We start from the raw sequence: 13,361 nt of genomic DNA on the forward strand, positions 1-13,361 counted from the left end.
GGGACCGGCATTTCCAGGCCCCTTGGAATTAAGTCAAAGTTTCTCACTCTTCTGAAATTTCTGGCTCTCCTCCTGTGAACAGATGGCCCCATCACCCCCATACACCCTTTTGACACCTTCCCAGCACCCCTTGTTACTCTCTGGTGTCTGATCTTCCTGAGGGATCCTTTAAAACCACGTGAACATCAGTCTGGTTGCCGCTTAGAAAAGTGCCCCTTAGGGATGACCGAGCAGAGAGTCTCGGGCCGGCATGGCCCCCTTTTCTGTGGAACACGAGGGGGGCAGCAGGTTGAACTCAGGACACATCAGGACAGCTTCAGTGCTTTAAAAAAAATACAGATGTTAGTTTGTGTTCTCCTAAGTCAGAATCTGGACAAGAGGTGCCAGGCCTCGCCACCTACCTGTCCTGCCACATCCCTGAGCGGCACTGAGCTGTGCCGCCTCGGACCAAGGCATGAGGCTGCTCTGGGAGGGGCTGGGCCTGCCTGGCGAGAGGCCTGTTCGCGCTACAGGTGGTGCCCCTCCTGCCAGCTGCATGCTCCCACCAGGACCGTCACGGAGAGAGCAGACACCTGGAGGTGAAATTCTGATAATTTTAATGGTCAATAGCTTCTGGTTGGCTCTGGATGGTACAGTTAAACAACATACTTAACGACCCCCCAAGCGCGTTCACATCCCCTCAGTAGCGTTGCTTCCATCACATCCTACTGCCTGGTCGGCCTTCCACAACCTCAGGCCCCCGCGGGTTACGGGAATCCACATCTTAGTGTGATGAGCTGGAAAAACCCCTGGTACACTTGTGATCTGTTATTTCTTTAAAATAACCAACGTGCAGCCAGACGCCTTCCCGGGCTCCATTCTGCCACCCCGCGGGCCGGGCTGCCTGCTCCCCCTACGCTGCCCCGATCATACGGCGCAGAGCTCGTAAATCTTCCGTACACAGTACACCAGCGCCGCCAGTGCTATCGTGTTGTGCAGTCTCTTTCTGTGCAAGTCGTCCTTCCGGACCAGCACCACCGGGGTGGAGGAGGTGAGTGTGTGCAGGGGCAGTCGGGACAGTTTGTAGGCGTCGTACTCCACCTGGTACTTGCAGCAGGGGTCGAACTGCCAGGAGATGCCGTAGAGGGTGCAGCAGGCCAGGCTCAGCACGCCCGCAGGCAGGGAGATGTAGTGGGAGTACTCCAGGGGCAGCGCCAGCGGGGTGAAGAGGCAGGCGGTGCCCGCCAGCACGGTGGTCTTGTGTAGGCAGTTGCCCACGGTGATCCAGCGGGCTGTCTCGTCACCGATGCGTGTGGGCTCGATCACGATGTACTTGTACTGGGCTTCCAGGGCCTGCTCCAGCTCGTACTCAAACTGGTCTTGGGCGTTCTCCCCGTTGTAGATCTCATGCACAATGTAACAGTCTGTGGCCGACAGGCTCACCCTTAGGAGGAAGGGGTGGGGAAGAAGAAGAGCTGGTTAGAGGCTGCTGCTCTGCAGAGATGCCGTCCCCAGAGGAGAGGCGCCTGCCCTGAGCACACCGGGCGGCCGCTGGGAGCGGGGCTCGGAGCTGCCTGGTCAGCGGCTGCACGAGGGGCCGCGCGCGTAGGTACCAGGGAAAGCTTGTCAAGCGAGGTCACCCCAGAACCTCCAGGGTCAGCATTTCCTTCAAAGAGGAAAGCTGTTACGCGTTCAAGGCAGCGGAGACCGGACTGCTGGGTAAACTCCTGGGAGGAAAGACAGGCGAGGGAGAGCCGGCCACTGGTGCCCGCCCTTTTGTGCTCCCAGGGGGATGTTTTGGGGAGCCGTGCTGCATGGCATGTGGGATCTTAGCTCCCCAACCAGGGATTGAACCCGCGCCCCCTGCATCAGAAGCATGGAGTCTTAGCCACTGCACCGCCAAGGAAGTCCCCCTCCCCATTTGGTTTTAACTCAGAATGGAGACAGGCTCCCATGTGGGATCCAGCACCTTACAAGGCACCTTAGCAGACAAGCAAACCTAAGAGGCAGGGCCTCACTCCCGGCAGGAGCAGCTCTGGCGCAGAGATTTCCTTTGTGTTCTCAAGTCCATCAGCCAAGACAGGCACAGGGAGAGAAGCACGGGAAAATGGAGGGTCTGTGCCGCCCCGCTGACCGCCAGAGTGAGGCCAGGGGACGATGCCTCCCTGTCGGCGTCCGAGGTGAGCTTTCCGGCCAGAGTCCCTCTGGAACGCTCAGAGCGAGGCGCGGGTGTCAAGGCCGGGATTAGAGAACATTCTTGCCCAAACCCTAACCTACCTGAGTGCAGTGACAAAACAGGCCCAACAAGGAAGCACCAGTTGAAGCCCCAGCATCTCGGGGACACGTCAGTGGGCAGACCCCACCCTCACCTGGTGCTCACCCAGGCCTTCCTTTCCCGTCTGCTCCACCCTCACCGCTGGCGCCCACCCCAGGGGCGGGCTCCTGGTTCCTCCCACAGCGTGCTGGGCGAGCCCATCTCCACAGGTTGGTGGCTGTGCCCCCAAGTCCCTCCAGGCTGCTGGCTCAGCCCTGATGGCACGGGAGCAACTACCAGTGGACACGGGCAGTCGGGACTGCACAGCTGAGGGTGTGTGGATGGCGTGCTCGCCCACCAAAGCCGCCTGGAGCCCCAAGTCTTACGGTGGGCCAGTCACCCCACTCCTGTCCGTCACCGCCAACCAGTGACCGGCCTTCCACAGCGCGGAGAACCCTCCCCGGCGCCTTCCAACACAGCAGGCTCAGGAGCCAGCCAGCCCAGCGGGCACACCGCCCTGGGCTCACCACCAGTTCTGCTTTAGAGGCCAAACCTGCTTTACCTGCTCAGGAAAGGATGGACCGTGACGCATAAAGCAGCAGATTTCCAGGACTCCACACACTGTGCAGGGGAGGGAGGCAGCACGAGGTCCAAAGCAGAGCCAGACCCACCAGCAGGCGCCCCCTTTGTCAGAGGACCCACCCTGCGGTCGGCACCCACAGCCCCACCTGCTCGGGGGGGAGGTGGGGCCGGGGAACCCTCTGCCCTGCAATGTAGTTTCAAAGGCTGCCTGGACCACCAGATTCAGTCCTGCAGTTGACAGGGACTGTTGCTTCTCAAGCCAGGTGGCCGAGGACTCGAGAGTGAGCCATGGCCGCCTCTGCCCAGCTACCCCAGCGCCCACTGCATGCGGCCTGCTTTGTTTCTGGGTCAAAAGTAACTCAATTAAGGAAAGAACCCAGTCAGAAGTTTGCCGTGAACCATCTCAGAGCACCACCAGCCAACCCCCAACTTGAACCCTGTACACAAAAGCAGATGAAAAACCCAACACCTAATGGCTAATTGGGATCCTTTGAGTCCTGGGCTTCCTAAGCGACTATATTTTTGCATTTTGTTGCAGGTGTGAAATGACCAGCAAGAGAGCATAGTAAAAAGGGTTCACGTTGAAAAAACTGAGAGCGCATCGATAATGGAAAGAGGTCTTTAAAGTGAAAAAGTCAGGTACAGACCAGTGTTTGTAGCCTGTGATCTTCAGTGCCTTTCTGAGAAAGTGTACGTTTGCTTTTAGATGCACAGATGTTTCTGGGCTGATATACAAAGACCCAAGAGTTACGACTGTCTCTGAGGAGGGGAATGGAGGGGCTCCAGAAAGAAAAGGGGCCCCTTCTTACCAAATGACTTTAGAACTCTTTGAATTTGGCAGGTTCCATGGAGCTTACAGTACGGAACTGGCCTGCACAGAAGAGCACAGCCTGCCGGGCCACAGGGGCTGCTGCAGGCGCTGCCTCGGGTCAGGGTCACGGGCTCCCCCTCGGGGCTTGTGAACCTGCCTCCAGCTAGGGTCAGTCTCCTCCTCTCCTCGTCACAATTGGTTCCAGCAGCACCCAGGAGATAGTCCTCAAAGGAATCCTGGGGAACCTGGCAGCCACCACGAAGAGCCCACAGAACAAACCTCATTTTGCCAGCACAGAATCCGGCCCAGGGGATCCCACGCCATCTCGAAGCCAGTCTTGAAGGAACCTGGGATTACAGGAGCCTCAGACATGGGACCCACAAAGTCGGGAGACAGCTCCAAAAGTCAGGGGTGCACAAGAATGTTCAAAGCAGCACTCCAGGTGAGAGCAGAAGACTCGAGAGCAGAGAGAAAGAGACCGTGACTCAGGCAAGGGAGGGAAAGCCGTGGAGGCACAGCCTCCCGGTCCCTCGCGACCCTGAGGGGAAGTGGGTGCACCACACCCGTGAACGTCTCTCTCTCTCTCTCTCTCTCTCACACACACACACTGCAGAACCAAGCATGTGCTGTCACGGAGACGATGGAGGATTCAGGAGTAAGGTGGCTGCTGCCTGCGCTCGGGAGGGAAGTGTGGGCCAGGGAGATGCTAGCACTTGGTTTATTAATTTTTTTTCTAAATTATGGTAAAATACACATAACACAAAATTTACTATCTGTAAATTTTGTGTTATGTGTCCAGTAAGGTTAAGTACACTTAGACACTGTTGGGGAGCCAATCTCTTTTTGTCTTACAAAACTAAAACTCTGTCCCCATTAAACCACAACTCCCACCCCACCCCACCCTTCTACATTCTGTCTCTATGAATTTGGCTGCTCAGGGAGGGACCTCATGTAAGTGGAGTCACACAGTATCTTTTTTTGTGGCTGGCTTCTTTCACTTAGCATAACGTCCTCAGGGTTCATCCACGTTGTAGCAAGTGTCAATTTCCTTCCTTTTTAACGCTGAGTAATATTCCCTGTGTGTATAGACCACGTTTCGTTATCCATCCATCCGTCGATAGGCTGCTTCCACCTTCTAGCTACTGTGAACGATGCTGCTGTGAACACGGGTGTAAAAATATCTGTTTTAGTCCCTGCTTTTAATTATTTTGGATATATACCTAGAAGTGGGATTGCTGGATCATGTGGTAGTTCTATTTTTAATTTTTTGAGGAACCTCCACACTTTCCCACAGTGGCTGTACTAATGTACATTCCCACCGACACTGCACAAGGGTTCCCTTTTCTCCATGTCCTGGCCAACACTTTTGTTTTTTTCCACAGCAGCTATCCCAGTGGCACGAGGTGGCATCTCATGGTGGTTTTGACTTGTGCGTCCTAAATGGCAGCTTTACTGTGACAGATTTACCCATTTAAACCGCACAAGTCAGTGGCTCGACACTTTTCACTGAGCTGTGCAACCAACACCACGATGCATTTTAGAACATCTGCCTCACCTCAAAGGTAACCCTGTCACTCCCCATTCTCCCCTGACCTCCGTCCATGGCGATCACCAACCTACTTTCTGACTGTGGATCTGCCTCTTCTGGGCGTTCTGCGGGAACGCATCACGTGGCAGGCACGTGGGCTTTGGAGCTGATTCCTTCATTTAGCCTCGTGTTCCCAAGATCGTACATATGGTAGCAAGTTTGTAACTTTTCATATGGTAAAGACATACTTTTGATGGATTTAACATATAATTTTTAAAATTCCAAGACAAAATATCTGGTGGGAAGCATCAAAGATGCTCTGCATAAAAAAAGGCCAATAATGGTTTTCTCTGGATGGTGGCCCAACAGGTAACTTTTAAATTTTAGTTTTCTGTATTTTTCAAAAAGAAAAAATAAACGTGTTTCTTTTATAATGGGAAAATTAATTATAAATTTTTTCATAAAAAGAAAAATCCTGTCCAATAGCTCTGAATCCCTTGGGGTGGAAGAGACCAGACAGGGCAGGCCCTCCCAGCCGAGGAGAGGGGGCCCCCCTTCTGCTCCAGTGGGCACTGGCCCTGCAACCCACCACCTTTTCTGGTCTTGCTGGAACCAGAAGAACCGACCCAAACACCTGCCTTAAGGCCCCTTCCTGGAGCGGCCCTGGGCTCACAGTCTCAGCTCAAACAGAGGAGGAGGTGATGCCAAGCTCCTTGAGGGCAGTGACTGTTTTCATCGCAGTCTGCTCCGCCCCACCCCACCCTGGGCCTGAATGTGACAGGTTCCCAACAGACTTAGAGGAAGTACGTTTGAAAGGACTGACAGGAGACGAAAAACAACAGTAATTAAGAGCACCTGTGGCTGAAAATTAAACTAGGTCCATGCATCAGGTTGCTTTCCACCCAATAAGCACAGGGTCACGTGACCAGCTGTGACATGCCGCGTGGTGCCACCCCTGCATCCCTGGTCTAGGGAAACCCACTTTTGGCAAACCCCAAATCACTTCCTTGGGAGCCAAGGAAAGCAGTAAACTCCTATGCTGTGGCTTCAAAGGCCAGTTAGGACTGAAAGGCACAGCCTTGTAGCTCCAAATACTGAGGATGTTTCCAAACTGGCACCTGACGTTCTCATTGTTTCAGAGGAAGCCACGTGCCAGGGAACAGGCTCCCCGTGGTGCTCCAGGGACCGGGCAGCTCTGCTTTGGGGACAAGACCACGGCGCACCAAGAGTTCCTCTCAGTCACTCACTGGCTTTGTGTCCAAGGACAAACCCCCTTGCTGCTCTGAGCCAGCTTCCGTCGCGTCAAACGGTGCAAAGGCCCCAGCCCGCAGAGTGCAGATGGGGTGAGATGGGCTGGGCCGGGCACGCACACAAGGTGACAGCTGCAAGGCGCCACCCAGCGCAAGGCCCGAGCACTGTTTAAACTTAAGTAAAATGGAGTGGAATTGAAAATCCAGTTCCTGGGCTTCCCTGGGGGCGCAGTGGTTGAGAGACTGCCTGCCAATGCAGGGGACGCGGGTTCAAGCCCTGGTCTGGGAAGATCCCACATGCCGCGGAGCAACTAGACTGGTGAGCCACAACTACTGAGCCTGCGCGTCTGGGGCTTGTGCTCCGCAACGAGAGAGGCCGCGACAGCGAGGCCCGCGCACCGCACCGTGAAGAAGAGTAGCCCTCGCTTGCCACAACTAGAGAAAGTCCTCGCACAGAAAGGAGGACTCAACACAGCCAAAAAAAAAAAAAAAATCAGTTCCTCAGACACACCAGCCACATTTCCAATGCTTGACAGCCGCAAGTGACCAATGGCTGCCCTAGTGGACAGCCCTGAGCAGAATGGCCGAGACTGCCCAGGAGGCAGTGCAGAGAGGCCCGGTTCAGGACACAAGACCACCCTCCCTCCTTCAGAAAGTCAGGCCTGAAGGACTGAACTACAGAGGCACGAGTTACTGCCATTGGAACCCCGACGGCTTGAACGAATCAAGGAAAATGGAAATTCACCCCAGAGGACGAACCCCAGCAGACCCTAACCCACAACATCCAACTTCCAGGATCAGAGCCTTCTGGCAGCCAGCTGAGCGGGACCCGCGCACCTGGGTGCAGATGCTGCACTGGCACGACTCATACAGACCAGGAGGAAAGAAACTCGAGAAAGAGAACATCCAAACCCCCTGGAGGCCCTCGGCTCTAAAGGAAACGACCAGGTCAGAATGAGGGGAACACTGCCCCGGGAATGTTAGCCACCTGCCCACGTGGCTTGTGGTCCACCTGTTCTGGGAACTAACCCCTCCACCAGCCAGCCAGAACCACATCCATGCAGTTCAAAGCTTACAGCAAAGCTGTCAAAGAGGACGGCCCAGTCCCTGGGAATAAAGCGTAGCACAGAAGATGTGGAAGTAACCCCACAGAACTGGCTGCCTAGAGATGCTGGAGCAGACACCCGCATAAGCCCGGGAGGGGAAAGGCCACAAAAAGTGGTTCCACCCTAAAGCCTAAAGCCTGAGCACTCAGTGCAGCACGCCCGGCCCTCTGAACACGCCAGGCCTTTACACTGTGCTGCGGCCTCACATCGTGATCAGAATCAGACCCCACGCACCCTCGCATTCAACAGTCACAGAGAACTAGGGACACTCGGGGGCCCTTCAGGAGGAGGACAGGCAGCCCACATGGGACAGAGGGGCGACTCTGTGAGCTGGCCCAGGTTGGCACCAAGCGGCAGAACACACAGATACCTGCACCGCGCCTTCCCAGACGGGCAAGTTTGTCTCAAAGAGGCCGACAGGACAAGTGGCGATCTGTTTGCTGTGCTTGCTGCCAGTGTGCGGAGTTGTGGACAAGAATTCAGGTTACAGCTCAGGGTCTGATGTTCTTCATTACAAACACTGTGGGTTCCCTAGATCTAATGGACTGAAGAGAAAACTCAACGTGCAAGCAGCTCTCATTTTGCTATTTCCACCCCTCTCCTATTTTGGTCTAGACCAGCGCTGACCTTTCTGTTCTCTATCTGTGCCGTGCAGTATATTAGCCACGAGCTAATGTGTTGCTACCAAGCACTTGAAATGCAAATAGTGTGACTGAGGAGCTGAATTTTTCCCTTTATTTAATTTTAATTAATTTAAATTTAATTGCTGCAAGTGACTAGTGGGCACTGAATTAACACAGCTCTAGACTCAAGAACCAGGTAAAGCAAGAATTCACACACTATGTATTCTAAACTGGACCATCATTAACACACAGCTGACAACAGTAACTCCTGCGGAAGGTCTGGCACCAAGCAGGGCCTTCAAATACAATGCAGGCTTCAGAGTTTGCAGCCACAGGGAAATCTGGAAAGTCTGCCCAAAGCGTTGCTCTGCTCCAGCCAATGCCCCAAATTAGACGACGTTTTCTTGGGTGTCAGCATAAAGCAGATTCCAACCAAGTGTGTGCAGCAACTCGGGAAAGTGGTCTTACAGTGTGGAGCTGAAATCTGAGTCAGCACAAACATGCCATGGAACAAAGTCATCTAAGAACACCATAATCAGCCTACTTCGGTCACAGGAGCCACTAGGTATGCTTGGGCCTCAATCTATGGTGTGGGCAATCAATTAATCCAGCCTGCCCCACCCGGAAGTCTTCCCACCCTCTGAGCAGGAACGGAGGTGTGCCCAGGCCAGGTTTCCATCCCCTACTCAGCGTGGAGGATCTCAGGGAACAGCCCAGGCAAACACTCCTCCAAAAGAGCCCAGCTAGGGGCCTCATGGCAGAGGCAAACCAAGGGGTACCCCCAGCCACTCCCGGTTATCTGGAAGGATGACAGGTGGTGCCCCCCAAACCACAAAACCAGACGCCCCATTTCTGGCTAACACACGACATATGCATGTGCAAGCAGAGCCTGCCGTTCAGGCCAAAGGGTGCAACCTGAACACCTAAGGAGACCAGGCAGGTAACTGCAATGAGTCAAGCTGGCAGATGAGGAATGATGAGCACCTGCCCTGACCAAAAAGAGCCACCACGCAGCTTTTCCAGAGGAGTTTTATGTGAACTATTTCCATTTATAACCACTGGCAACTAACTTAAATTCTCTTAAAAACTGAGGATCACAGTCAAGGACTAGTTTCAGCCTTTGGGATCCTGGTTTGCAAACTCAGTTTCGAATTAACACTTGCCTTAAACCAAAGAGAAAAAAACCCAATATCCAATTTCTTAGATCAGTAAAATTGTAACTTTTGCTGGCACGGCCCCTGTATGGTGTCTGGGGCGTCCTCATTTGGCCCTTTCTGCTGTTTTTATCCAGTAAGGAGGAATGCTTCTCTCTCTGCAACTGAGTCTTCTAAACCAGTTATTTCCTATTACTAAAGGATTAATGTTTGCATTAAAGATCTTGAAAATGTTTGCTAGTTTTTAAGGCCATCTGGAAACCATCGAGATCTCTTCTTTAACTTTTTATGGTCTGATCTAAGAAATAACCAGGTGGGAGGTGGAAAAACAAAAATACTTGCTGGCCATTCACTGCTGCTTCTCCAACAAGAGGAAGTGCGGCAGGGACAAGGCTGGGTAACTCCGAGCTCGAGAATAAAATGCAAGCTGGAGGGGTCTATCAGCACAGCTAACCAAACAGGAAGGCGACCACAATGAGTATGTGATGCAATCAAAGAGAGAGAATAACGCAGAACAGTCGAGAGAAAAAGAGAGCGGGGCGGGAGGGGAGGAAGGGGGAAGAGAAAAGAAAGAGAACTTTTCTGTTCAACAATCCTCACCAAAACAACCCCAAAACAAACCCGGAGATCCTGCTGACCTATATCTACCGCACCAGCCCACTCGTAACAGAATGGTCAGGACAGTGCAAACCGGATGAGTCCACGAATACACATCCTTTCCCAAACTTCTGGGGCCTGAACTGGTTCTAGTGGCTTCTACTAGCTGAAACTGTTTTCCAAAAGCAAAAACTGTGAATTCAACACGGAACACGAAAACGACGACTCCAATCTTATCTTCTAGAAATGAGTCCTTCAAATCGAGATCTACCTTGTTAGAAACAAGCTCCCGGCTCCCTGCCCTACTCACGCACCGTTCGTTAGGAAAGGTCGCTGCAAAGGATTTCCACGGCAGGGGCGCTGGCGGAAACGCCTCCAAAGTCCCAAGGATCACCCCCGGGGGAAGCGGCCGGCTCCCCGCCCGGAGTCACAGCGCGGAAGGCTGAGGCCCCTCGGTGACCGTGCGAACCACCCCGCCCGCCCCGCGATGGGAAGGCTTCCCCTTCCTCCTGCGTCCCAAGAGCCACTCCTCGCTACGGCTGAGAAGACCACGCGCGCGACCAGGCGGCCGGGATCTCCGGCGCCGTTCGGCCCGCGGCATTCAGGCGGGTCCCGCCGCGGCCCAGCCGTGCCCAGCCCGCCATCGCCCCTTCCTGAGCCCTCCGCGGAGGCCGCGTCGGCCAGGACCGGGACCCCGCGCGCCCGGCGGCGGACCGGGGCGAGCCGCGGGGTGGAGGCGGGGACGGCGCTGCAGCCTGAGGAGCCCCGCCGGCTTCCAGCCCCGAGCCGCCCGCAGGGAGCAGCCCGCGCCTCACCTCTCTCGGGCGGCGCCGCCGCCGCCGCCGCCGCCGCCGCCGCCGCCGCCCGGGCCAAGACGCCTCCTTCCCCACGCGGCCATCTTGGAGACTCCCCGCTCGCGAACGCCTCACGCCGGGCGGCCTCGCGACACCGCGCGGGCGGGAGGGAGTTGTAGTCCGGCCGCCGCCCCGGACGGCGCGCCGGCTGGGGATCGGGCCCCGCGGGACTATAAGGTCCACAATACACTGCGCGCCGGAAGCCCACCCCGAGGCCGCCTGGGAAACGCGGGCCCAGACAGGAGGAGCTGAGGGCCCACTTCCGGACTAGCCGCCGCTAGGCCTCCTGCGTTTCGAGAGCTTCGACCGCCGAGGTCACCGAGGGGCCACTCTCGCTCATTCCCCCAAATTCTCGGGAGGCGAGACAGACGCGGTCCCCGCGCCGCCAGGGGGTCCCTGCTGGCAGGCTGTTGGCAGAGAGTGTCTGGAAGCGGAGAAAGGGGAGAGTTTAACGTGTGATGACTGCTGGGAGAGACGGGGCGCCGCGCACGTCGCACCCTCGTCCGGCCGTGGTGGCGAGGACACAGCCCCGCACTCGGGCGTCTTCGAAGGCGGGTGCTGGCCCCTCACCCCGCCGGCGGGGAGCCCTGCCTGGACCCTGCCGAGTCGGGAGGGCGGACGGAGCCCAGTGACTCCTGCCCGCTGTCCCCTCCGAGCAGGGGCTGATCCGGGGGACCCCTCGCAGCTCTGAAGTTGTAGTCCCTCCCCTGCTTCCGACCGACAGCGTCGCTAGACATATTAATTGGTCCCATAAGCATTTGAGCAACTCTCATGCTGAAATCAGCGCCGTGTCCAGGGACGGGAGAAGCACGGCGCCTGCTCTCAGCCCCCGGGTCTGGCCGAACCGGGCAAACCAGGGCCCGAGGGCTGTCGGGTGTAGATGCGGCTCCCATCGTTGAGGATTCCTCAGGATTTCCTTTCGGTTCATAGTCTACAATAGTCTTAATAGTCTGGCACGGGCCCTCAGTACCTACAAGATTCAACTCAAGCTCCTAAGCGCAACCCAGAAGCCCCTCCGTAATGTGGAGGTTGCTCCCCTCTCCAGCTTCAACTGCCTACCTTCCCTGCCCAGAGCCAGGTTAGCAGATTCGGAGGTCCCCAGACGGTCCACGCTGTGCCTAAAATGCCTTTCTCTCCCTGCCAACCATCCTTCAGCAGTACCTGCTCTTCCTGTTGGGTCACAATCCCGCCTCCAGGTAACAGTGTGCGGCCCTGCTTAGAGACCTCCGAACGATGACCATCTCGCCTTGTGATTAGTCTGTTTTCTCTGGACCAGTTTGCTGATTCAGAGGGTTTCTAGGGATTCTAGAACAGTTGGGTTTGAACCTGGGGCTGCTTTTTGTGTGTGTGTGGGGGGGGGGGCTGCTTTTATAACCTCCCTTTCTCAGCCTCCCAGTTTGTAACCTGGGTGTGATACTAGCACCTCTCCTCAGAGGACCAGTATGAGTATTACATAAGGTGACACCTTAGAACTCAGAACACCACACAAGGTAACAGTCAACTGACGTTTAAGTCAGGCCAAGCCCTGTTCTAATTATTTTAAGTGATTAACTCTTAAATCTTCACAACAGCCCTGTGAAAGTGATAGTTTTTATCCACATTCTCATTTTGCAAATGAGGAGGACCTACCTGAGTGACTCGCTAAAGTCACGCGCCAGGATTTGAGCCCAAGCTGTCTGGTTGCCGAGATTTCGCTATGCTATGGTGTCTCTCAGGAAGAGTCAGGCCAGGATCTAGTGCACAGAGGAAAGTGCTCAAGCAACTGTGGGCCTGGGACCATCTCCCCATCTCCCTGCTCTTGCACTTAACTTCTAACAGGCCATCTGCCGCAGTCTGCTGACTTGAGTGGAGACGCCCAGAATGTCACCTGTTCATCACTACTAGTGCACAGACACCTGGAAGATTCATGGGCAGGGTGATTCCCTCAGCGTGTAGTAACTGAGCTCCCACTGAGGGCACAACCTGAATGGTGGGAGTTGAAATTCCTGTGGGCCCCCAGAGAGTCCTGATTGCTGGCAGAGAAGCAGCCAGCAGGAAAGGTGGGTCCTAGCTGGTGCTCAGAAATCTCTGGCACTTCCCTTGCTCCTCTGTTCATTCATTCTCATAGCAAATAATTGTCGTGTGCAGTCAGTACCAGGTACTCTCAGGCACCAGAGTCACAGCATTTAGTAAGACAGACACTTCCTGGCCTCATGGAGTTTCCAGTCCAGTCGAATAAACAACTAAGTAAGAGTTTTCAGTGCATGATAAATACTAACGAGAAACTAAGCAGGATGATGTAATGGATGACTTGGAGATTACAGCTGGCTAGAGGTCTTTTCAAGAGACCTCTAGCATCTGCATGGGGCCTGGATGAATGTGCAAGGAAGAGCTGGGGACAGCATTGTGACCCAGTAATGGGACCAGAGGGACAGAGGAGAGGTACGGGGTTTGCTTTTGGTTAGTTGTTTCCTCTCTCTGAATGTCACTTTTCTCAACTGTAAAATGGGGGTAGTTTTATCTATACTAGTCAGTGTCTAATTAGGAAAAGAAATCCACCCGAGGTATTTCAAACAGAAGGGATTTAATACAGGCCATTGTTTGTGGAGGTGTTGGGCAGGCTGGCTGAGTCACTATCTTGAAC

General features: G+C 54.9%; 1 protein-coding gene across 1 annotated transcript; it reads right to left on the reverse strand.

Annotated features, from left to right (window-relative positions):
• Positions 1–579: 579 nt before the first annotated feature.
• Positions 580–10,782, reverse strand: TMEM11 (transmembrane protein 11). The gene is made up of 2 exons (XM_065897744.1): positions 10,700–10,782; positions 580–1,423 (listed from the first exon to the last, which is right to left on the reverse strand). Exons 1-2 carry the CDS (start codon positions 10,780–10,782, stop codon positions 907–909), a joined length of 600 nt encoding a protein of 199 aa, XP_065753816.1. The 3' UTR covers positions 580–906.
• Positions 10,783–13,361: the final 2,579 nt, after the last annotated feature.

Source organism: Phocoena phocoena, chromosome 19, assembly GCF_963924675.1.
Source record: "Phocoena phocoena chromosome 19, mPhoPho1.1, whole genome shotgun sequence".
NCBI classification, from domain to species: domain Eukaryota; kingdom Metazoa; phylum Chordata; class Mammalia; order Artiodactyla; family Phocoenidae; genus Phocoena; species Phocoena phocoena.

Coding starts and splice junctions, on each gene's coding strand:
- TMEM11 (XM_065897744.1), bottom strand. CDS start 10,782: ATGGCCGCGTGGGGAAGGAGGCGTCTTGGCCCGGGCGGCGGCGGCGGC. Junction 1,424..10,699: donor GGCGGCGCCGCCCGAGAGAG/GTGAGGCGCGGG, acceptor CTTCCTCCTAAG/GGTGAGCCTGTCGGCCACAG.